Genomic DNA, 23,696 nt, shown 5'->3' with positions numbered 1-23,696 from the left:
CGGGTATTAAAACGGATAGCTTTAGTCTACTAGCTAGTTTTAATTGACATTCGCCAGTGGGTTCAATCAAGTATGCTGTACCAGGTATTGAATGATAGACTGCATAGGGTGCAGAGGCTAGTAAGAGCTGGTGTGTGGACAAAGACGTAGTAGCAAAAGAATGGCGCTTAGTTTGTTTAGGACGATACGATATACACAATGTGTATACGGTGTCGTATACTCTCAGCGCATTCAGTAGGCTCATGCACTGATATAATATAATCTAGTTTGATTGGTTCAAAGTACCAAAACAAGTACAGCCATGAACAGCGTACTGTCGACGTTGACGTGGGGCACCTGGGATGACTCTGAATGGGGCCTCACAAAAGATGCAACACCAGCCTTTATCGCCACTGCTACGTCTAAAACTTTTGACCTCGTGGAATCATCCCAGAGACAGCGAAGTATTCGCAAACTGCGTAGAAAGGGGCTGCAGGCGCCCAAAAACTCGCAGCTTTGGTTCGAGGAGCTACTGGAACGCGTAGAGGGCACATCGTTCGGCTGCAGTAAATCCTGCTATCACTGCAACCCACTCAAGTGTCTGCACATATCGGAAAAGACTTGTATTGAGATACAACAAGAGGGCATCCCCTGGGCGGATCTACCGGACGGAATCCACCCGCAAGATGGCAAACTGCCAGCAGAGCGAGCAAGGAACAAGAGACAGCAAGTGGACAACCTCGCAGTTTTCTTGCGACGCATTTTGAGGTTTGTCATACCGTGGGGGGTTGCTGCTATGTGCTGGAAAGGCTAATAATGCTTTAATTTCCTGTTCCAGGCCAGGCGATGTGGTTGTGGAGTTCTGCGCAGGGTCTGGATACGTGGCACTACCGCTTGCTTGTCTCTTTCCACAGTGCAAATTTGTCCTGCTTGACAAGAAGGAGCCTTCACTTGCAATCGGTATGACTAAATGGATGTATTCAACGCTTTTTAACTCGCTGACATGCTTTGTCACGTAGCTAAGGAGCGTATTGCTGCTGCCCAGTTGACCAACGTGGAGATTTTCTGCGGCTTCATCGATGACTATCATAAGCCGTTCGATGTGGGTATTGCACTCCACGCTTGCGGGGAGGCCACCGATATGGTGATGCAGAAATGCCTCGCGGAACGAGCCGCCTACGTGCTAGCTCCGTGTTGTGTCGGCAAAATCAAGCTAAGCGAGCTGTCTTACCCTCGTTCTGCCGCCTTGGCTGCTGAGCTCTCACGCACCGAGTACGAAGTGCTAGCGAAGGCTGCAGACTTCGGTCACTCGAGCAACACTACTGTGGCGCACAGCGACATTAATCGTAGACGTCGACGCTGCAAGACGCTCCTTGAGAGTGATCGCAACATGCGTGCAGAGGAGGCGCAGTACGACACGTCCATGTTTGTTATGTACCCGCCTACTGCCACGCCAAAGAACGACGTACTGGTGGGAATACCACGAAATCTCACGGCCGAGCAAGGCGACAGACTGTTCCAACTCGAGTGCGAGGCTGTTCTATCGACGGACGCACTGGTACGCAAAGCAATGCTCGGCGCATAGACAAATAATAGACTGTACGTTTTGCCTTGACGTGGCTTGGTATGTTAGATTAAAGGGGTCATTATCGCGGCAACGACGCTCTCACTCGCTGCAACAGCTCCCGCGTATCAGATGACTGGAAATCACGGCAATCTATCAACATTAAAGGAGCTGAGCTGGATGGCGCTTTCTCAAAAGTCATGACCCCTTCCAAGTTCATTAGCGCGAACTGCATACTGGCCGCCCATTTGTGAGCAACTTGGACCTTCGTTTGCATTGTTTGAAGAAATTCCGAGCACGGAACCCCCATGAGGCGCGTCACGAAATCTTCAGCCACGTCAGCTTCTCTCGTAGCAGTGCAATCCTCCACGGAAACTCGAAGCTGGTACTTCCCAGTGTTAAATTGGAAACCTACTACCGACTTGATACAAGCACGGATCTGGAATCTAATCGTTGTTGTCGTCTGATTCAGTGCTGTCAATGCTGGCGAGCGCGCTGTGAAGTACTGGAACGGGCGTGTTGGATTCAACAGCGGAGCTGACCCAGCCATCATGTTGTTTATCTTGTTTTCACCCAGCAGTGAAAACCTTGAAGTAGTCTCCACTACCGCAACGTGAGCAGTGCTTATTGTCCGTGCAGACGTCGACATTTGCTGAGTTTGAGACCTATTGGATGCGTTTCTCCCTATAGTTTGCTCCATTGACGGTGATCGCGGCCGCTTCCTGGAAGGCATTACCCTGTTTTGAGGTGCCTTAGCCTTCTCCGTACCAGCAGGATATCGAGGAGTCTTCGGGCTGTAGAAGAGGTGCTCTACCATTGGGTCTGTGGTGTCGCTATCCATGCCTTCATCTGACGAAGGGGCATCTACAAACACGGACGGGACTGAACTGCTGGTAGCGACGGTCGACGCTGTTGCCTGGTAGTTTGCGCTCATAGATACCAGAGGAATAGTGCTAGCAGTCCGAGGAATGTTGCTGGGCGTTGCAGCTATTGTCGGAGGTCTAGCGACCGACTGCTGTCGAGCCGGACGTGGAGCTACGGGTTGTTTCTGCTCTGACGAAGTGAATTGTGACGTCACCAGAGCTGAAGAGTACGCTCCAGCACTCAAGCCATTCTCTTGGATAGGTTGCTGCACTTGTTCATTGCTACGTCCCGAATAATCTGCCGACGTCTCCAATAACTGGCAATTTTCAGGTCCCAACAGAAGCAATCCATGCCTCACTGGCACATTCTCCACCACAATTTTGGTCCCGCGCGGCACGTTCACACTAAACTGTGGCAGGGAAATATACTCGAAGCCGAATACCAATTGGTGGCCATCTGTCAGGCCGACTTTGAGTGTGCGTGCTGCGCCAGCAGTCGAGAACTCAGTGCGATGCTCGTAGCTGGCGGCAATATTGGCCACGTCCACCACCTGCACGGTACCGGCACTGTGAGTCCGTCAATACAGCCTTAAATCAAATAGTTATTGAGATGGTTGCCTTACCTGAAGGATGCACATGCCCTGGATGGTGTAGCCGTTAAGCTTCGCAACGTCCGGAGGCAACACTGGTCGGCAACTTTGATGCAGATCCGACTGTATTAACCTCCCGAACAGGTACGCGCCATACGGAGCCTGTTGCTGAGATCCACTGGTAGAAGACCGGAACTTCTGAAACTCGCAAGCCTCCCACTCTGGGTCCAGCGCCTCGTACGGCAGCGGCCGGCATCCTGCCGGCGGTGGCGCCATGCGCGGTGCAACTACTATGGCAAAATTTACGATAGAATTAATGTCAAATTTCACCATCGTCGTGTAACAAGTTCATTTTGGTTCAAGAATAAATGAAGTTCGTCCTTTTAAAGATCTGCCAATTTATTCTACATTAACCTTGACGATGTGGTCACTGTTATCTTCAGTGTACGATGGCATTGTACGTGCGAATGGGACGGACTCTGCTGCATTCAAAAGGCTATCCACCGCAAACTAACAAAAAAAAACGACGAGCAATTAGTGAAAACCCAGTAGCATAGTCGCCAAACGGATAGCTTACCTCGAGGTGACCACGAAGCGCTAGAACTTGAGGCAGCTCAACTAGGTGCAACTTGGCGTAGCGCAGTACGACAAGTCCACTGCCAATTGACAGCAAGTAGAACGCCCAGGTGCGCATCCCGCCTTCTCGTGCTTATTGTGCACGAGGAATGCGAGACAAGCAGCATACGTCACCACAAACAGGACCAACAAAGGACACGTACGTTTGCGATAGTTGCCTTTGATATTGCTTGGACTTAGTGACGTTGGAAAGCGGCCCACGAATTTGTCAATCTTGCGGATGTAGTAGCCCAAAATCCTGAGTCGGTACTGATCTTCCGCCTGGACGATCTAGCTCGCACAAGCCCAAAAGCGTGAATATCTAAACTACGTTGATCTTCTCAAACCAGGTACTCACCTCCATCCAGTAGGCCCAGCGCATCTGCAATCCTTCTGGCCATAACACAAAGTATCGGTACTACGCCACATCATTGACACAGCCAGATTAATACGCCCTGCTATCCTAATCAGACACAATAGACTTCTGCCTCGCACCAATGCCAGCGCCAGCTCCACTAGACACACAAGCACCACCACCAGGAACACGATCGTGTCCACAAACCAATCGCGTGTGCAGAAGACGATGCTGGACGGCACCACGAATACTAGCAGTACGCGCGCCAGCCCGAGCGCAAAATATCTGCGCTCTTGGACCGTCAACGTGTCATCGGATAGATGAGGCGCGAAGTGGCGTACGGTGCTGCGCTTGTGGCCCAAGTTTCCCTCCGAAGCCACTAGCATAAGTGGTCGCTTGTGTCTCTTAGATAATGACTGCAGTTTCCATGCTTCAAGAAGATCGGTAATTTCATTAGATAAAAATTGAATATAGATAGGACGGCTTCAACTTCAGCTTTTCGTCTACTTCTTGTAGTCTCTGGGACAGTTAATCGGCCTTGCCATCGTCCAGGTGCACGTCCACCGTCTCGAGTGAGACCTCGGGCAGGTCTCCGTCCGCGGCCTCGCCTCGAGGCGACTGCGATTGACTGTACGACTTGCTATACTTCTTGCTGAAGCCGACGGTCGTGGACACCGTGCTGACAGCAGCCTTGAACTTGCGGCGCGCGTTGAAGCGACGCAGCTCCTCCAGAGCACTGGTGAGCTGTACGGTAGCCAACTCCGTGCCTGTGACCCAGCGGTGTGCCAATAGTTGGTCTACTGTCGCACTGCAGAGAAAACACCAAGCCAAAAGATCAGTACTGTGTCTTACTAAGGCCAAAGAAGGCAGCAAAAACGGACTTACCGCTTCTCCGGGTCCACAACGAGCATCTGCGAAATGAGGTCCTTGGCGTCATCCGAGACGTGGTCCCAGTACGGTGAATCAAACTGGAATTTGCCCTTCTTAATCTTCTTGAAGAGCGCGTTGTGGTTGTCATCATGGAACGGCGGGTAACCACACAGCAAGATGTATGTGATGACGCCAATGCTCCAGATATCCACCGTCTTGCCGTACGGCTTGCCCTCGAGAATCTCCGGAGCAACGTAGCCAGGTGTACCGCAGGCCGTTACGAGGCCCTCACTGTCAAACTCAATCCTCTTTGCGAAGCCAAAGTCGGCCAGCTTGATGGAGGCATCGTCGTCCTTGCTGGTAAGCAGAAGATTCTCCGGCTTCAAGTCGCGGTGCACGATGTCGGCATCGTGGCAGTACTTAATAGCTTCAAGAAGCAGCTTAACCAGATCGCGAGCTTCCCTCTCGTTGTAGTACGACTAGAAAATTAAAAAAAAAAGCAGTTAGTAAAAAGAACTCCCAAAATTGTCGAAACGAAGCTAGGGTGGTAACGTTACCAACCTTCTCGACGATACGATCAAAGAGTTCGCCACCCTCCATGAACTCTGTCACCAGGTAGTAGAATTTATCCTCAACGAAGAAATCATGTAGGATCATGATGTTCGGGTGATTCATCTGCAGGAAGAAGAAGTATCAAAAAAGACTGTTATGTCTTACTCTGGTGATGCTGTAGTTGCTTACCTGTTTGAGAATGGCGACCTCCGTTGTCAGTGCCTCAATATCTTCTGCCACTAAACCGTCGCGCTTTATACATTTGATGGCGTAACGCTGGCTCGTAGGCTTGTGGACGGCGATGCGCACGACCGAAAACGTGCCCGAGCCGATTACCTTGCCCATTGTGTATTGTTCCTCGAAGCTGTTGGGGTTAGTCGTGGATGGTGTCGACTTGCCGTTTACTGTGGCATTGTTCTCGCCGTTAGCGTCCATCTGGGCGCTACCGTTCACAACGTCTTGATCCTGGTGCGGCGCACATAGAGACTGTTAGTTCTTGAAGGTCAACGCAAATACAACCAAGGTGGCGCTTACTGGCTTGGAATTGACGCAGCCCATGTTGCTTCTTGTTGTGGTGGCTCGGAGTAGGAGTCAGTCGTGTGCTGCAGCCGGTTCTAGTTGCGTTGTGGTGATGCTAATTCGGCAATATCTGCTCTTCGTAAGCCGTTGTATAAAGCAAAAAACGGATCGGGGTGTCACCTAAAAATAGACGATTTGGACCAATAAAGAGAGTTTATCATGAGGGCTAGGGCATTTATTTGAGATGCTTCATGTGCGTGGCCAAGATCCGGGTACGCTTTGGTGCTCAGAAAGTGAAGGTGAACTTGTCACCCTGTCCAGGCAAAGCGCAACAGTGTGGGTGACTTAGATCAAGGCATGTCGTCCAGGACTATGCGGCTTTAACTACGCACCTGACGGAGTTTGATGTTGAGCTTGGGCTCCGTGTATGAGATGCGTTTGATGCGTCTCCTGGAGCGTCTGCTTCGGAATGGGCTGCGCTGTTGGCCGAAGCGTCCAGGCACGAACGGCGATTTGTTGCAGCGAGTTCCAGAATTTATGCGGGGTGTCGACGGCCGAGTAATCGTCTGGCTTGCCCGCTTACCTAAGCCGTAGTAATCTCCCTGGTTTACCGCGTTAGCTTACGGTATCATCAAATGCTAGAAAAGAGGTTGGACGCACCCGACGGAGTTTCGTATTCAGATTGGGCTCTACGTATGACATATTGGCATCTCGCTGGCGTAGTCGTCTCTTCACACCAGCCTGTCAGCGTCAACGGGGTAAGCTCAATTCCATTTAGGCTAGTTGTCAGGGTAAGAGAGTACCTGTGAGCCTGTTCGATTCGAGCTGGCTGTGTTGAAAGACACTACAGTGCTTTGAAAGGAGCTAGTTCCTGGCACACCTTCAGGCCCAGTTTTCTTACAAATAAGCGCTCCTGCATCGTCGCTTTCTCCTGAGCTTTCGTTCTCCTGGCACTGACAGCATTAGACACGATCGTTCTTTCATAATGTTCAGCTTACCGCTATGGTCGTTGGCCGCTCGAAAGCCATTGGATCTCTCCGACTTGTTGTCGCGAAAAGTGTTCGTGGCTCCTGGTCGTACACACTAGAGCGGTAGGCGATGCGGGTCACAAATTGCAGACACAGTCTAACGTACCGAGTGAGGCATCGGTATGGATCTACAGCTCCGAAATGGAGAGAGTGGTGGGTCTGGCTCGAGCTGCATCTTTCCTATGGATGCATGATCGAGATCCTCGAAGTTGCATTGAGTAGCCTTGTCATGCACTTCGTCAGCAAGAAAAGCCCGGTCATTAATGCCCCCAAAACATACAATTACGAATTGTTTTACCTGCAGGCTTGTGCCGTGCCTCCATCCACTCCACCACTGTCATGTCAAAAAGCTGCATAAGCAATTGTTTCGACACCAATTACAGACAAGGACTTTCACATTATCACCTTTATCGGAGAAGACAGTGCTCTTAGCCACTCGAGCTTGGCGAAAACACAATCAGCTTGGCTAAAAGTTGATATAAGCTACACACTGCGCTCACCTTTTGTAAGTTCTTGCTTGGTTACAGTCTGCAAGGGAGCAGGATGTCATGAGAAGACGGAGCGGGGGACCATCTCACTATAAAATTAGCTCACCAATGCTTTGGCCAGCTCGCGATTCTTGTCTGAGTAAACGCCGACCTTTTCCCGGAGCTGACGTAGCTCCTGCATAATGCTCAGCGCCCGCGCGCCGCTGTTGTCTTGGGTCATGGTGGTCAAAACTGCGTCGTTTAATGATCACTTTCTATGGATACTTAATGAATTGATACCCTTACAAAAGTTTACAAAGGGAGCAGTATGTACAGTACTGGGTATGTGCTCAAATGTCAACTATAAAAGTTTACAAGCTGGGCAATTTTCACGTTTTCGTGAAAAATGATTGAGGTAGAGGGCGATGCCGCGTTCGAGGCGTTCCCGGGCGAGAGTTTCCGTTTTGGCGTAGAACACGTGGACGGCGTCGGAGAGATCTGGCTAGAGAATCAGTCGTCCAAGAAGCGCTGGTGCGTCTGCGACAGAGAGACCGAAATGACCCGCAAGTTGTGTAATGGCAACTTTTCGTGTCTGTGTGCAGGAAATGCGAGGTGACGGACGTGGAAGAGTTTGCTCCAGCAGACGTAGTTTTACCGCAGAAGACGGTTCTTCACTACGTGGCGGTACGTATTGCTGCTTTAATAGTACGTGAAGCCGTACGTTTACTCTAATATTGTCAAATGTCAAATAATTAGGCAAGTTTGAGGGTGTCCGCTGCAGCTAATGCTGCGAATTTTGGACCAAAACTTGTGCGGGAAGACAATGACGAGACGCTGCGTCTGGAAGTGCTGATTAAGCTGGGAGTAGCCGACTTTGCATGGGCACCCAAGTATATTTTCCCAATGTCTTTAGTGGCTCGAAGTCCGCCGTCAATCGAAGCGCAGGCAGAGCAGATCACAGTCTTAACTACACAGGTCCAGGAACTTCAGCAAGAAGTGAATACACTGAAGCAGCAGATGCAAACTATGCTGAAGGCTCAAGCGACTGCCGCCTCTGCACCAACAAGATCGAATGTGGCACACTCGACACCTCCAAGTCTCCCACCTGCACCAGTGGAGCCTGGTAATGTCGTCGTTATGGAAAGTGAGGCGACGGTGTCGACACCGTCTCGAACAGACAAAGTCTGGAGTGATATCATTGGCCAGTCACACCACAAACTTGTGCAAACGGACGAGTATCGAGAGACGCGGAACCCTCTAGGCATGACAATGCGCAGCCACCGCCAGCACACGTGCAAAGTGTGTTCTGTACTGCGCAGTAGTCGTAAGCGCGCAGCTCTGTCGTCCCGCTACTGCCGGGAGTGTACTGAACGTCATAATGGTGGGATGGTGTTCTTGTGCGACAGAGCTCGACCCCATGACCCCGAAGAGTACCGAAACGCAACGTGTAGTCAAATCTGGCACTTGATGTGGAACAATGGGGAGAATATTCCACAGACTGGGAAGAAATCATCCATAAGAATGAGGAAAAAACTTAAAACCGACTCGGAGTGAGAGCGAAACACACTAAACCATTGAGACAATACCCTCGCGGAGAGCGAGACGCTAAGATAATGAAATTATTCAAGCAGTACCTTCTCTATTCCAAGCACTTCTCTTCTGGTAGTACCGAGTATGGATACAACAGCATCGCTACTTGCACATGGTTTCGATGACTGGCAATGGTATACGCGTTTTCCCCTTTCTACATGTACATGTAGCCGAATACCCACAGGTTAGTTCATAGCGGTGGCAGTGGAAAGCGATATTGGATCAACGCGCCTTGTTCACTGCAAACGGGTCAGCTCCTTCCCGAAGCAATAATTCGACAATATGGGTGCGTCCACCCTGTGCAGCTTTATGAAGCGGTGTGCTTCCATCGTGAGCTGCGTCATTTATAATGGCTCCGGTCGTGATCAGCAACTCGCAGATTTTCGCGTTTCCAAGAAGTGCTGCGTGATTAAGTGCGGTACATCCGGTCTGCGGGACATCGGTGTTCATCATTAGCGACATATACATGTAGAGCATGAATCCTACTGAGATTACCTGGTCGGTGATGTTCGGGTCCCCGCCACCCTCGGTCAGGAGTCGATGCACACGGTTGTAGTCGTTATTAAGAGCAGCCACGTGCAACGGAGTGTTTGCTGGGGCGAAGGTGGGGTGACGGAGCTGAGCATAGTAGCGTTTGAAAGACGCACTTAGTTGCAAAGGTGAACAAGAACTCATTAATAAAAGACCCCGGGAAATCAAACAAACTGGTGGGTTCCCGTTCGTGGTGACTTCAGTTTGGTAAAACTGTTTATAGACTTATCTGTGCTGGGTGGTTCGAGCCTCATACTACGTCCCTTACAAGATTTTGGTCGCGTCTGACGCTGGCAGGATCACGGTCTGCATGGAATGCGCAGGCAGCGACAATGTGAATGTCTTTGAATCTGTCTGCTTCACGCTCACCGTTACGGCTGAGTTGTCACGGCTCATTAGTTGTAGCACTACCCGGTTGCCAGGGGTTACGAATGCACATCGATGAAAGTTACTCAGTGTCTTGGTCTTGGGGAACTCGATGCGCTTTGATCCAGCCGGAATGAACTTGGAGAAGTGGCCCATGATGTAAAACATGGGCTGCTTGTAGAACTCGCTGCCATCCACTATCAGTGCGTCCACATTATTCTTCGCCCACGTTGGGCCCCCCGTCGTATCGAGTGCCAGATTCCAGTCTGTCCAGCCAACGACATAGTTGTTCAGGTCTTCAATGATGTCGTGTGCATAGTTTTCAGCACGCGACCAGCTCTTATCGGCGTTAGTAAGTGAAACACCGGAGCCTGTGCCCAACCAGCTTGGTAAATAGCCTTCACAGGCTTCAGTTGCGAGCATGAAAACATCCGGGTACTTTTTCCTGAAGGTCAACAGCTTGTCAAAGTCACCACCCAAGCTGAAGAAGAAGAAGTCGAGATCACGGTACCAGTGGAACCCGAGGCCACTAATGTACTTCAAAGCGTCAGCATCCTCGAATGGAGCAAGGCGGTCCAAGATGGTAGACTTTTGGTCGTCACCGGCGATGATCTTGAGATCAGGGTGGTCCTGTGCCATTCTTGGACCCAAGTCCAGCTTGATGAAGTCACGTTCCTCGGCGGCCGTCAACCGCAAAGACTGCCACGCCAACGTCTGCAGAATCGACTTGGACGGCTCGTTCTGCACCGTCATAGCCCAGAAGTTGATGCCTCCCTCCGAGTACGCAGCGAAGAACTTGGAGTAGTACAATGCCAACGCCTTCCAGTATTTTTCTCCTGGCTTACCTTTCACGTGGCAGTTAAGCGTTGTGTTCTTGGTAGTCATCCACGCTGGAGGGGCCCACGAAGATGCGTAAAGCTTCATCTCATGTGACGTCGTGTTGAGTGCACGCTGGATGAGCTCAATCTTGTGAGACGACGAAAACTTGTCCACGTTTACGGAGAAGTGCTTCATCTCGAAATCGTCTACTACGTCGTTGTACGAGTAGATGCCAGTAGATAAATCTGTCGAGCCGATCGGTACGCGGCCTAAAGTGTACTGAAGCCCTGTCTCCGAGAAGTACTGATCCAGCACCATTTGTTGTAACTTGGACAACAACTTGTAGACGTTGATGGCTGCAGCGTCCGTAAAGGTACCACCGAAGCCGATGATTGTCTGGTACTGGGTGGACACGTCGATGGAGTATGTGGGGTTGCTCACAGCCGTCGTGTCGATATTGATCACCGTGTAGGCGAAGCGGTCTCCATCCTTGGATGTGGTGTAGATTCCCACTTGTCCCGCCGTAAGGCTAGTGTAGTTGTTGGAGACGGTGTCACATTGCGTTGCATTGCAGACACAAACACCTTCGAGGTTGGTTTGGTAGCGTGTGGACCAGTTACTACAGGTGGCCGACACTTCTTGAGTCGCGAGCAGCACGCCAGCAAAGGTGGTCAACAGATACGGAACGATCATTACGTGGTGCGGTGGCAGAGTCGGCTGGTTACCTGCGAAGTTGCTGGCCTTTTCGAGTCTGACTGTTTTTCATGAACCTCGTTGAAAACTACTGCAAGAATCTTGCAGCAAGATACAGGATACTAGGGACAGCGCATGACCTCCATTGTGTGGCGAGTCATATTGGATGACGATAAACTGATTCTTAGTTGAGTTATCTGTGAGTTCAAAGCAGACGAAATAGACGGGCATGTTCTGCTCACTCATGAGTCATGACTGATACGATGGGTAAATACTGCAGGAACCAAAGAAGCCTGGGAGCTTAAACTAATGAGCAGCCATCATTATAAGCAGTGAGTCATATTTGATGATGTAAGCTGGTCCGCAGTCAGCTTTAGCTTCACGAGGAGCAGACGCCATTGCGTTCATCTTCCGAAAATCAAGAAAAAGGTAACATTCACCCTCCCGTGTCGTGATCGCACTATTTGTTGAAAACAACGGTTTGGATCGAAGTAGGGCGAATGACAACCTCCACCAGCTTACCACTTGGCGCTAAGATCTTCACAGTCTGTCCGCTGTTCCCTTGTTGAACATGATCGCCACGTACTGATTTTCGGGAGTCAAGAAGGCCGCCCAGTCCACATCACTAAGTCGTGACTTGCTTCCGCTTGCTGCTGTGAATTTGAGACGCACAGAGCCAGGGGTCAGAAACTTGGAGAAGTGACCCATGACGTAGTACATGGGCTGCTTGTAGATCTCGTTGCCATTGGTTTCATCCACGATGATCGGCGCATCGACGAAGTTCTTAGCCCAGTTGGGTCCTCCGTTCGTATCGAGTATGAGGTTCCAGTCGGTCCATCCAGACACATAGCTGGTGAGATCGTTGATGATATCCTTGGCGTAGTTGTGTGCTCGCCACCAACCGATGTTGAAGTCGCCCAGTTTCACTCCTGCACCGGTGCTCGTGACAACCCAGTCGGGAATGTAGCCCTCGCAAGCTTCTGTTCCGATCATGAACACGTTTGGATACTTGGTGTGAAAGGTAGTGAGGTCGCTAAAGCTGCCACCGATACCCAGAGGGAAATCGACGTTGGAATACCAGTGAATGCCCACACCAGCCACGTATTGAGCCGCTTCACTGTCTTCAAGAGCTGCCAACCAGTTGAGCAAGTGACTCTTGTTGTCGTCCATGAGTATGAGCTTCAGATTGGGATGATCGGCTTTCATTCGCGGGCCAAGGTCTTTCTTGATAAAGTCACGCTCAGTCGCTGCTGTGAATCGGAGACTCTGCCACGCGTTCAGCTTAACAAGAGGCTCATCGGGTTCATTCTGCGTCGTCATGGCCCAGATATTGATCCCTTCGTTCTTATACGCAGTGATGAACTTGGAGTAGTAGAGTGCCAGTGCTTTCCAGTACTGTTCGCCGGGGTTTCCCTTCATGTGGCAATTGAGCGTCGTATTCTCCTTTGTCATCCACACTGGCGGGGCCCAGGATGACGCGAAGATAGAGAGATTGCGCTCTGTCGTGTCCAGCACACGGTGGATCAGATCCAGCTTGTGCGTAGCCGATGACTTGTCCACAGCGATGGAAAAGTCACTCATATCGAAGTCGTCCACGGTGGCGTCGTACGAGTAAACGCTAGTGGAGAAATCGGTGGATGAAATGGGGATGCGACCCGTGGTGTACTGAATACCGTCCACCGAGTAATACGCGTCGAGGATCATGTTCTGGATCTTGTCATTCATCTTGTACAAGTTGATGGCTGCAGCATCCGTGAAGGCGCCACCAAAGCCGATGATGGTCTGATACGTGGTGCTCGCATCGATGATCAGATCGGCGTCAGCGGAGGAGCCGTCGACGAACGTGGCTGTCTCGTAGCGGAAGCGCTCGCCGTCTCGCGTTGTGCGGTATACCCCGGCCTGGCCCGATGCCAACTTCACATAGTCGTTCGGGAATGTATCGCAGGCTACAGTGCTATTGCAGACGCAGACACCATCGATGAATTTCTTGTATCGCATCGACCAGTTGTTGCAGTCGATGGCTTGGGAAAATGGTATCATTGCTGCAAGAGCAATGATTAGCAAGCGTGGTGTGACCATAGCTGGTAAAGTTGGGGCTAGTGCGTTTGGATGAACGAGGCCCTTTGGATGTTGGTGTTGAAATCCAAAGTGTCAGGCGCTGAGAATCTCAGTGAGATCTCCCTTAGAGTGAATGACCCAAGAGCTTTGCACTTGAGATTCAACTTGAGTCAATTCCGGAATGGTGAGTCCGACAGCAGCTGCTCACGTCAGGTCTCCTTCAAGGAGTCCTTGAACTCGGCTTCCAGATTGAGAGTTCCAGTGTAGAGATATGCCTTCGCTGCAGCACAATTCGTGGTACGAATACAAGGCTTGACCGAAGCACATCTACAGTCACGTCACTTCAACGATGCGATGCACGGTTAACCCTTGAGGCTCAAGTTGAGCAGAGCTACGAATCGCAGCCTACGATGGACGCTTAAACATTGACGGATCTGTCGCGAGAATGAAGCAAGCGGTGAACCGCTCCTCGAAGCTATAAATGCTGAAAACTATCTTAGCTCATTTTTGGTGGTGCAAAATGCCTACCGTTGTCCCCCGTACCAACCGCCTTAGGCGTTCAATTTTAATACAACGCACAGTGTGCTTTGTATTTGTTTAGAGCGCCTAGGCGTTCAATTGAAGAGTAAAGGTCAAAGTGAGACGAACGCAAGGCCCATTGACCCAAATGTATTAGATGTGCATTCCTTCCACTTGCAGGCAGTAGTACAGCCCAAATCTAGCTATGGAAATCGTTCTAGAAGCGTCGTATACGGAGTACGTGAACGTCGACACGACCTTGCAATTGTAGTTGAGTGTTTTAAGCTCGATGCTGCATCCAAGGTACTGAGCTGCTGCAAAAATCACGAGTTCGCTTCCGCCACTCTGTTCATTCCGGATGGACACAAGGTAGTCCTCGTCAAACAATCCGCTGAGCTCTTCGAGCTCTTGCATATACTGCGTCAGATCGGTAAGGTAGTCATCTTCATACCTAGCAAACGCGTGCCTAAGACAACAGAAAAGGCTCGAGCGAATATCTTCAGGCGTGTACCAAGCAGGTTTTTGGAGACAGAGTCCCTCCTTGTCATCGTCGCTGTCGTAGTCGTCGAACAGGTGCTGGTACCGGAGGTGCCATTCGTGCATGTCGATGCTAGAGTCAAGCAACTCTCGAAGTGGCGGGTGCAGTTCCGACTTGTCAAATTTGGAGCGCTCAACAATGCCACAGACCCGAAATGCCTTCCGTGTGTCCTCAGCTGTCCTCGTAGCGATCCAGTTCAAAACCCATTGTGCAACAACAGAATATTTTGGGACCTTGGTGTTTCCTGCCTTAGTCTGCAGCTTGGGGTCATCAAGTGCGCGTCCAATGTATTCGTCATACTGGTCAGAGTAAAAGGCTTGGAAGCTACGATTCACAGCCACATCAAGAGGCTGAAGAAGACTTGTCAGGTTAGGTGGTACCAACAACTCGTGGATATTGTATCCCTGAAGACGCTTCTCGTTGAACAGCGAAACGTGGCACGCATACGAATCAATTATGAAAAGCACGTGCTGCCCGAAAAATCGTGTCTCCTTCCTGCTGCAAATGACAGTCTTCGCGTAGTTGATGAGAATGTTGTCGTTCCACATGCCGGTACTGTTAACATCCACAATAACGCCCTCAGGAACCGTCGGCTTGTGCTTTAGTTTTGAAAAGAGAAGATGAGGAGTTAGGAATTCGCCTTCACCAGTGATAGCGAACGTTGCTGTGAATCTCTTGTGGCTGCTTCCTCCTTTCCGAAGAAGCACTTCGGGTTCTCCACGAGTTGCAATGGTCCTTTTCGGCTCGGTTTCAAAGTACCGAGGAACTTGGTCCATATTAATCACGTTGCAGGGCAAAATGCCGTGCTCCTCAATCAATCTCTGAGCTGATTCGATGAATTCCAAACAGAATTCCTTGGCGTTTGACGGGATCGTTCTTGTCGTTGTATGGCGCCTTGACACGAGGTTGTATCGGGTCTTAAAGCGATCTAGCCATCCTGTTGAAGCGACAAAATTCTGCTGCGGTATGTCCTGCTGGGAACGGTGGATGTTCAATGCTTGAAGTTGGATGTATCTGTCTTGACTCGTAGTCCCTTTTTGTTTCGGGCCGTTATCCAGAGATGGAGCTTCTTCTCGAGTTTGTCGAACTCAGGTTTACGTCCGGCACCGGAAAAGCGACGCTGCATGCGTGTAACAACTTGGCGGTCCCTTAAGGCGCCTTCAAGCTTGTCGAGTTGCTCCACCCAGCTGCGTACCATAGACGAAGACACCTTGTACTCTAGTGCCAGTGCATGATATCCGTGTCCTCTAGTGTTGGGCTTGTACTTGCTAGCGACTTGTCGCTTAAAGTGAAGGCTGTAACTGTTCCGCTTTTTGTCAGGTGACATTGCGGTCGGAGCAGACAATTGAGAAATGCCGTCGAAGCCCAGGCCAGGCTCGCAAACCAAGCCGACGACGATGGGTTTCGTAGAACGGTTTGTCGAGCGCTGCTGATGAAGCCTCAGCTTGCTCTCGCAACCAGCAATTTGGTCGGGAATAGGCAGCGACTGTTGATGGTTAAGGTTCGTTCTATTTGACCATGCCTTCAAATCGCAAAAAAATAAAAAAAAATACCTCGAATTAAGCGCTTACGCGGTTGGTACGGGGGAAGACGGTAGCATTTTGATTTTCGAAAAGACTCGTTTTGATGTGTACCACATTTGTCGGAACATGCATATCCGGATGTTCTGTCTGGATAAATATACAGCTTTTTCACACTCCTTAATCGGACAATTTGTGTTCAGGACACGAATATGACGCTACAGTATCGTTTCCCACGCATCGTGGCAATCATTTCTTGAGCGACGATTACGATTCGGACCGGACAAAGCACCTCGCCATGGACAGAACATGCCAAACACATGTCTTTACTGTTTCAGCACACAGCAAATCATTTGACTTGACTTCTGTATACTTTTGACCTTCTGAGTGTCGCAATAAGACATAATCGACGATTAGAGGTCACAGCAGAAAAGGGACCAGTCGCGCTTCGCTTGGCTGGGCGCCCCTTCGGCGCCCCCGCGGTTCGCTGCGCTCGCAATATGGAGATAGAATGTTCTGGAAAGTGTAGTGCTCGGCTCGCTGGTGAGCTCAGCGCTGGGCCCGCCTCCGCAAATACCGCGCGGCCCTGCTTCGCGGGCTCTCCGCGCGGGTTTGCTGCGGCTACACCCGCTCACCTTAGTTGGCGCCGCGGCTATGGCACCCACGTCGCCCAGCCCCGTGTGTGTTATCCCAGCGATGGACGTGTGTTTCTCCTATTTCCTCCTCGCCATGACGTGTGCAACGCCTTCAACTTCCCAGTGAAGCTGAATCTGCTCTTTGTGACACCTGCAGCCGGCGACTTCTTTAACCGATCGGCACCGCTGCTGCAATCTCTCTTGCCTCGCAAGGATTCACTCGCTCACTCTTTCGCGCTGCCAGCGGAACATGACTGCCCACAAAAGCTGGACCAGAGCGGCACTCTGGGCGCGCGCGCTGCAGCCTCAATTGCATTTCCGAACTTGCCTGGTCGAGACGAAGTACCCACTGAGAGATTTGTACACCTGAACGTCGGAACATGCAGGTGATCAAGCCCTTGAACTACGTGCTGGCATTGCTGGCGATGCAGGTTGTGAGCGCTGCCACCAACAGCTGTACGTCGTGGTCGGAGCGCTTTCAAAAGAACCTCGAGGGTGTCTGTGTTTGCTCTGAAGCAACATGCGATACCATAGACAATGGGCATCTGCATTTGTCAGGTAGCGAAGCTGGCGTGTTCACGACCAGCAAGGCTGGAGACCGTTTGACCTTCTCGACAGTCGACATGGAAGCCACAGCCAATGAAGCTGCGGACTTTGTTATTGACACAACGAAGACATACCAGTCGATTATTGGCTTTGGTGGCGCCTTCACGGACTCGTCAGCTATCAATCTGCATATGCTGAACTCTAAGCTGCAGGACATTCTCGTGGACGCGTATTTTGGAGATGACGGACTCCAGTATACCATTGGTCGAATCCCTATTGGATCTACGGATTTCTCGCTGACTATTTACTCATACAACGATGTGGAGGGTGACTTAGCCATGGAGAACTTCAGCATTGACATGGACAAGGACAAGAAGATTCCATTCATTCACCGGGCTATGGGCAAATCTTCTCGAGGCTTGAAGCTCTATGCATCGTCGTGGGCACCGCCTGCGTGGATGACTACGGAGAACACGACTATCAACTGCGCTGTCCAAGGTTACCCGGGCGGCGAGTACTGGAAGGCTCTGGCACTTTACTACTCCAAGTTTGTGTCTGCATACGAGGCCGAAGGAATCCCTATTTGGGCCATGACGACGCAGAACGAGCCCACGCAGCAGTTCGCGTTCAAGTACTGGCAGAGTCTGCGCTTCAACGTCACCACGGAGCGTGACTTCATCAAGCGCGACCTTGGTCCACAAATGAAGACCGACCACCCCGATTTAAAGATCATCATGATGGATGACCAGAAGGACTTACTCCTGGACTGGGATGCCACACTACTTGATGCCGAGTCGGCACAGTACGTCTCCGGTGCGGGTGTTCACTGGTACAAGAACTTGGACTTCCTGGTCGACACAGCGGGCAACTTCGCCGACCTCGAGACATTCCACGAGAAATACCCTGACCTCTTCATCTTAGCGACGGAAGCGTGCGAAGGGTATCTGCTTGATGGTATCGTAACGGGTGCTGGCCCCACCCTACAGAACCCGACGTTCGCGTGGCAGCGTGCTCAAATCTACGCGCGTGACATTATTGGAGATCTTGCTCACTATGCTGCCGGCTGGACGGACTGGAACCTGGTGCTCAACACCACTGGTGGACCTACGTGGATCGACAACCTGATCGACTCGCCCATTCTGATCGACGAAGCAGGTGGCGCTGAGTTCTACAAGCAGCCAATGTACTATGCAATGGGCCACTTCTCCAAGTTCCTGCCGGCCGACTCGGTCCGTGTGTCCCTGTCTACCAGTTCGAGCGCGTCGTCGACCCTCGCTAAGGTGGATAGCGTGGCGTTCTTGACCCCTGACAACCAAGTGGTGCTCATTCTTTCCAACCGCGACAGCTCCGCTCATGACATCACGTTGAGTCTGTCTAGCCAACAGCTTAGCACCAGTGTTACGCTGGAAGCTCTTTCGATAAAGACGCTTGTGATTGGTAAGCTCGAAGGAAACAGCAGTTCCGGCTCGAGTGAGACGCCAAGCGCTACAACCGGTACCCCCCTCTCGTCGACCAGTTCGTCCGGATCCTCCACTGGCACTTCTAGCCCTGTGAGTGAGACTCCTTGCGCGACAACGGCAAGCCCCACTTCTTTGACGAGCAGTGCTTCTTCAGCCTTGGAGACCCCCGAGCCCACTGCGCCGGAGCACGATTCGTGCTAACCATCTAGTCCTCTACTGAGAAGGGTCAATGCCATAAAGTGCCCGTCAAAATACATGTACAACTTTGCATCTTTTGCTTGACTGTCATGAACATGAGGAAGTTCTTGAAGAAACTGCGTCGGATCAGGTGCCTTGGCATGTTTCTACCCCTGGTTAAGTAAAATCAATGAACTTTATGCTGTAGAGGACACACTTCCATTCACCCAAAATGCGACTCCAGCCGTTTGTGCGTCTCCTGTCTGTCGCCGGTGCGCTACTTGCGGGCCAACACGACGTCGCGGCTTCCTGTTCCTCGTGGTCAACTCGGTTCCAACAGGAAATTGATGGCGTGTGTGTATGCAACGCCACGAATTGCGATTCGATATCAACCGAGTATTTGTCACTGTCCAGTAGCCATGTTGGGTTGTTCCAAACGTCTAAGGCGGGCGATCGCCTTGCATACTCAGCTCTACTGATCGACAAATCAAGTGACGATGCAGCGGACCTCATCATTGACTCGAAGACAACGTATCAGAAAATCATCGGCTTCGGAGGCGCCATCACGGACGCAGCAGCGATCAACGTCTATCTAATGGAATCGAATGTCCAGCAGCTCATCATAGACGCATATTTTTCCGACACAGGGCTCCAGTACTCGCTGGGCCGTATCCCCATCGCCTCCACAGACTTCTCCGAGTACGTGTCCTCGTACAATCCATCGGTCGACGACTTCGAGATGGCAAACTTTAGCATCGACGTGGACAAGGAACCGCTTTCGAACAAGTTGAGTCTGATCCAGCGTGCATTGAATGAGACCTCAGCAGGCGGCCGGAACCTCACACTCTTTGCTTCGTCATGGGCACCACCTGTATGGATGACGACGAGTAACACAACGCTGAACTGTGAGATGAAAGGCTACCCTGGCGGCGAGTACTGGGAGGCCCTTGCGCAATACTACTCAAAGTTCATTGACGCATATGAAGCGGAGGGAGTCGCCATTTGGGGTTTGACAACGCAAAACGAGCCTACAAAACAAGAGCTCGCTACGAAGTTCTGGCAGAGTCTTCGGTTCAATACAACCACCGAACGTGACTTTATCAAGCGAGATCTGGGTCCACTAATGAAACACAAGCACCCAGATCTGAAAATTATCATTCTAGATGACCAGAAGGACTTGCTACTGGATTGGAATGCCTCGCTTCTCGACTGTTGAGGTTAGGGCCCGTCACAGGGACCGCCTCTCCATCGTGCTCTCTATAAACTAATAATGAAGAGACACGGTATTTTTGACTCTAATAAATAATGTACTAAAATGTCTGGAACATTTTAGTACGATGAATGGTAGCGGCAATTCTAGACTATGTTTCTGAATGCCGCATACTAATTTCTTGTTAGTAGCCCGCTACTTTCTTAAACATTAATCTTACTTCTTTTTTTACCGAGTCCACCACAAGCTCTTCTTCTTTTACTCCTTCCTACCCTGACTTCCTTCTACCTGCGCCCAAGTTCCCCGCAACAGGTTATGAACCCAACGCTCAAACGCAAAGCGCCACCTGACTCAACAGGTCATGAGTCCCAGCCAAGCCTCAAGTGACGACTTCCCTCGACTTACCGGTCCTCGCAACTTCGACGTCTGGAAGGCCCGAGTACGTGCTTCGCTAGACGGCAAGCATCTCCTCGGTTTCGTCACCAAAAAGTACTACAATGGGGTCAGTGATGATGAAGATGAAGTCTCTGCAAGCGGTACCGACATGTCCGACGATGAAGATACGCCCAAGCCGGCAGTGTCCGCCGAAATCGACTCCGATGAGGTCGACTTCGAGGACAGCTCGGAAGAGCTTCAACCAAGTGATGAAGACGACAGCAACCCATCTGGCAAGAAGATCCAGAAGAGTGATCTACCTACTGTCCGCCCGTTCGCTCAACGCAAGACTGGACGTAATCGTAAGCGAACTAAGGTGGAAAGACCTGTTCCTCCATCTGCTCGCCAACTCCGTCGTATGGAAGCGCAGACCAAGGCATTCTTGATGAAGACGATGGACGATACTCATATCCGTCTGGTCAAGAACCTTTCAACAGCCTTCGACATCTTTCAAGCTATCTGTACCAAGTACGAAGGCGGAGCTTTCCATGGCGATCCCTACTTCATCCAGCATTTCCTGATGGAGATCAAGTACGAAGAAGGCAGCGATCTCACGAACTTCTTCTTGGAGCTGGAAAACGCGATGAAAGCCGCGTCCGAGGCAACCGAGTCTACCTTAACTGATGGACAGAAGTCACTATACCTGTTCCACTCCATGCCAAAGAGCTGGAAAGATGACCTTCGTGTCTGGAAAGGTGTGCGGAAGTTTATCCCGTACGAAGAACTCAAGATGAGCATTGAGGCGAAAGTCCGTGAGCTCCAAGCACAGGAACGCTACTGCCTTGCGAAGGGTACTCCTGAGAGCCAAGGTACTAAGACTGAGCAAGCCCTGATTGCGCCTGTGCATGACTCCATTTCCATCTAATAGACATGTTGTACGCTCTTCTGCTCCATTACAAAAGATTCATTCTGACATATGTGGACCTCTTCCCGTCAATAGCCTCAGCGGCTGTCGTTACTTTGTGGTATTCATCGATGACTTTAGTCGCTACATGTTTACCTACCCCATCAAAGCACGTTGCCAACTTTGCGCCAGCCACTGAGCTGTAGCGCTGCATGTGCAATAGATCGCCATGCTGGGAGGCCATGTTGCCCTCTACGCCAGCAAACGAGCTGCACGCGGTGAGCAGCACGTCTGCCACGCGGTATCAAGCCAGATGAGAATCTCCCTGGACTCCGTACCATACGCACTGCGTATTGAGCCTACGAAGCAGTAGCACTTTTTTGCATGAGCAATGTCTGTCAATTGACTAAATAGTGTGCATGCTTCTCACTACTTCGAGGTATAATAAAATCCGGAATACAATCCGAAGAGTCACCAGGGAGAAAATTACCCCAAAGCTGTGAGCTAGATAAAATGTAAGTGAAGTGTGCTCCTAATATTGCTTTGGTGCAAGCATTGTTACCTAGCTGCTCAAAACATATTTATGCCACATTCACAAAAGAAATTTATGAATAAAATCAAACATGCAATTTGCAAGATGCAAAAACAAAATTGCAAATTTCACAAAGGCTGCCAAGCTTGTACGAAGAAAAAAATATATATATATACCCCAAACGTTGAGAGAGAAAAACTTAACGAAATGTATGAAACTGGGAGGCATCAACGCCAAAAAACTATTCATGCATTCGCCAAACTTTAGCATTTATGGTCACTGGCAAAAGTTTCAAACATTTCCAGCATAACAGTACCAAAAGAATGAGAAAAAAAATCAACACTTTATGACTACAAGACAAGCCTACAGAAGCCTCTGTCTACAGAAAGCAAACTATAGTTTTACTGCATCAATTTCATCTACAATGAATTCGATATTTGCAAATCTATCGCTAGCGCTTGCGAAGTAAAAATAAAATTATAAACTTCCAAACGAGAAACAGCTCGATGAGCCTCAAGGGAGAAAAATAACCCCAACGACGAGAGCCTGCGCACTTACTGCAAATATGATGCGTACGCTACCGATGACACTGTTTGATGCTATTTATGCTCTTAAAAGCTGTAGCCTTTCTTCAAAAATATTTGAAAACTATAAGCTCTCAATAACAATAGTCAGAACAATTTTTCAATGACTGCAGCACCTATATCAACCATTTCATGAAATTGGGAGGCAATTCTATAAGACCTCAGCAGCGAAAAACAAAAAAACAAACCACACATTGTAAAGAAAATATCCACATATTAAAGAGCAAAACAATGGCAGTTTAAGAAATGAACAAAGCTAAAACGCTTACACAAAATATATAAAGATAAATACGGTGATCAGGTGTATCCTCAAAGGTTTCCTGAGTAGCCAACAGCAGAGCGAACAGGTTTTGATCCTTAAAATTAAAGGTTTTCCTGAGGTAGCTTCTACAAATTCGTAAAGCTAAAACGATAACAGCAACAATTCAGCGAACAGGTTTTGATCCTTACAATTAAAGGTTTCCCTGAAGTAGCTGCTACAAATTCGTATAACTGAAATGATAGCAACAACAATCACTACGGTGAACAGGTTTAATCCTCTAAGGTTTTCCTGAGTAGCCAAAATAACAATGAAAACAAGAAATCAGCACAGTTATTGCCAAAGCAAAACGGCACAAGGTGACAAATCTGACAATGAAAGTCAAAGGAAAAAGATCATCAATATCAAAACAAGATCTACTTCTTGTAAATGCTCATGTACGTACAGGACTGTTATAACAGCCACCTGTGGTAACTATCCGACAGATAGAGCATCATACACATTCCTCGATGTGGGAGGCTGTCGAAGTAAGCATCTCCGATGTGATGATGACTATCTAGTGAAATATAACTGTACTATTTCATATAAAGAAATCGTAGTCGAAGGTAACTGCTTTGGGGCAGCCATTGTAATGAGATGCACGGCGATAGTAGGGTCCATCCGGGCCACCTGCGCCGGCCGAGGCATGATCCTCAAAGCTGGCGTTAAATAACTGAGCCTCGAGCCAATCTGCCTGGTCTCCACAAGTATCCTGAATGACGCCGACTGAGCGAGAATGAAGCGTTGCAATACCCAAAGCTGGCTGTTGAACCACCGAATTTTTGTTGGTGTCGTGGCCTTGACGTGCGTGTCCTTGACGTGCGTGTGGCTGGTGCGGTGACAGTAGTATGTAAATTGTGATGTGAGACTACGAGATCAGCTCGATGAGCCCCACGAGCTGCTGATTAATCCTATACGCGCGCCGGACCATAGAATAAG

At 50.0% G+C, this 23,696-nt stretch overlaps 10 protein-coding genes across 10 annotated transcripts; 4 read left to right on the top strand and 6 right to left on the bottom strand.

The window, feature by feature from the left end:
- Window positions 1–301: 301 nt before the first annotated feature.
- PITG_17515 (glutathione S-transferase C-terminal domain-containing protein, putative) lies at window positions 302–1,564 on the top strand (the record flags this gene model as incomplete). Its single annotated transcript, XM_002896531.1, has 4 exons — window positions 302–399; window positions 445–747; window positions 818–939; window positions 999–1,564. 4 exons carry the CDS (start codon window positions 302–304, stop codon window positions 1,562–1,564), a joined length of 1,089 nt encoding a protein of 362 aa, XP_002896577.1.
- A 61-nt stretch (window positions 1,565–1,625) lies between these two features.
- On the bottom strand, window positions 1,626–3,272 carry PITG_17514 (uncharacterized protein; the record flags this gene model as incomplete). Its single annotated transcript, XM_002896530.1, has 4 exons — window positions 1,626–2,080; window positions 2,185–2,195; window positions 2,248–2,957; window positions 3,030–3,272. The coding sequence occupies 4 exons, from the start codon at window positions 3,270–3,272 to the stop codon at window positions 1,626–1,628; spliced, it is 1,419 nt and encodes a 472-aa protein (XP_002896576.1).
- A 123-nt stretch (window positions 3,273–3,395) lies between these two features.
- Window positions 3,396–4,352, bottom strand: PITG_17513 (uncharacterized protein; the record flags this gene model as incomplete). Its single annotated transcript, XM_002896529.1, has 5 exons — window positions 3,396–3,506; window positions 3,574–3,704; window positions 3,776–3,902; window positions 3,970–4,029; window positions 4,107–4,352. The coding sequence occupies 5 exons, from the start codon at window positions 4,350–4,352 to the stop codon at window positions 3,396–3,398; spliced, it is 675 nt and encodes a 224-aa protein (XP_002896575.1).
- Window positions 4,353–4,494: 142 nt separating this feature from the next.
- PITG_17512 (calcium/calmodulin-dependent protein kinase, putative) lies at window positions 4,495–5,946 on the bottom strand (the record flags this gene model as incomplete). Its single annotated transcript, XM_002896528.1, has 5 exons — window positions 4,495–4,774; window positions 4,852–5,315; window positions 5,398–5,511; window positions 5,578–5,853; window positions 5,923–5,946. 5 exons carry the CDS (start codon window positions 5,944–5,946, stop codon window positions 4,495–4,497), a joined length of 1,158 nt encoding a protein of 385 aa, XP_002896574.1.
- A 1,862-nt stretch (window positions 5,947–7,808) lies between these two features.
- Window positions 7,809–8,870, top strand: PITG_17511 (uncharacterized protein; the record flags this gene model as incomplete). The annotated part of the gene is made up of 4 exons (XM_002896527.1): window positions 7,809–7,933; window positions 8,005–8,086; window positions 8,159–8,726; window positions 8,809–8,870. 4 exons carry the CDS (start codon window positions 7,809–7,811, stop codon window positions 8,868–8,870), a joined length of 837 nt encoding a protein of 278 aa, XP_002896573.1.
- Window positions 8,871–9,041: 171 nt separating this feature from the next.
- On the bottom strand, window positions 9,042–9,667 carry PITG_17510 (uncharacterized protein; the record flags this gene model as incomplete). The annotated part of the gene is made up of 3 exons (XM_002896526.1): window positions 9,042–9,146; window positions 9,233–9,421; window positions 9,488–9,667. 3 exons carry the CDS (start codon window positions 9,665–9,667, stop codon window positions 9,042–9,044), a joined length of 474 nt encoding a protein of 157 aa, XP_002896572.1.
- Window positions 9,668–9,787: 120 nt separating this feature from the next.
- Window positions 9,788–10,528, bottom strand: PITG_17509 (glucosylceramidase, putative; the record flags this gene model as incomplete). The annotated part of the gene is made up of 2 exons (XM_002896525.1): window positions 9,788–9,900; window positions 9,961–10,528. 2 exons carry the CDS (start codon window positions 10,526–10,528, stop codon window positions 9,788–9,790), a joined length of 681 nt encoding a protein of 226 aa, XP_002896571.1.
- A 1,413-nt stretch (window positions 10,529–11,941) lies between these two features.
- PITG_17508 (glucosylceramidase, putative) lies at window positions 11,942–13,441 on the bottom strand (the record flags this gene model as incomplete). Its single annotated transcript, XM_002896524.1, has 1 exon — window positions 11,942–13,441. One exon carries the CDS (start codon window positions 13,439–13,441, stop codon window positions 11,942–11,944), a length of 1,500 nt encoding a protein of 499 aa, XP_002896570.1.
- Window positions 13,442–17,051: 3,610 nt separating this feature from the next.
- PITG_17507 (glucosylceramidase, putative) lies at window positions 17,052–18,658 on the top strand (the record flags this gene model as incomplete). Its single annotated transcript, XM_002896523.1, has 2 exons — window positions 17,052–18,585; window positions 18,642–18,658. 2 exons carry the CDS (start codon window positions 17,052–17,054, stop codon window positions 18,656–18,658), a joined length of 1,551 nt encoding a protein of 516 aa, XP_002896569.1.
- A 428-nt stretch (window positions 18,659–19,086) lies between these two features.
- PITG_17506 (glucosylceramidase, putative) lies at window positions 19,087–20,002 on the top strand (the record flags this gene model as incomplete). The annotated part of the gene is made up of 2 exons (XM_002896522.1): window positions 19,087–19,925; window positions 19,990–20,002. 2 exons carry the CDS (start codon window positions 19,087–19,089, stop codon window positions 20,000–20,002), a joined length of 852 nt encoding a protein of 283 aa, XP_002896568.1.
- Window positions 20,003–23,696: the final 3,694 nt, after the last annotated feature.

This window comes from Phytophthora infestans, genomic scaffold, assembly GCF_000142945.1.
Source record: "Phytophthora infestans T30-4 supercont1.58 genomic scaffold, whole genome shotgun sequence".
In the NCBI taxonomy this organism is placed as follows: Eukaryota; Oomycota; class Peronosporomycetes; order Peronosporales; family Peronosporaceae; genus Phytophthora; species Phytophthora infestans.
The sequence above is the reverse complement of the archived record's forward strand: the minus strand, read 5'-3'. Positions and strand labels throughout refer to the sequence as shown.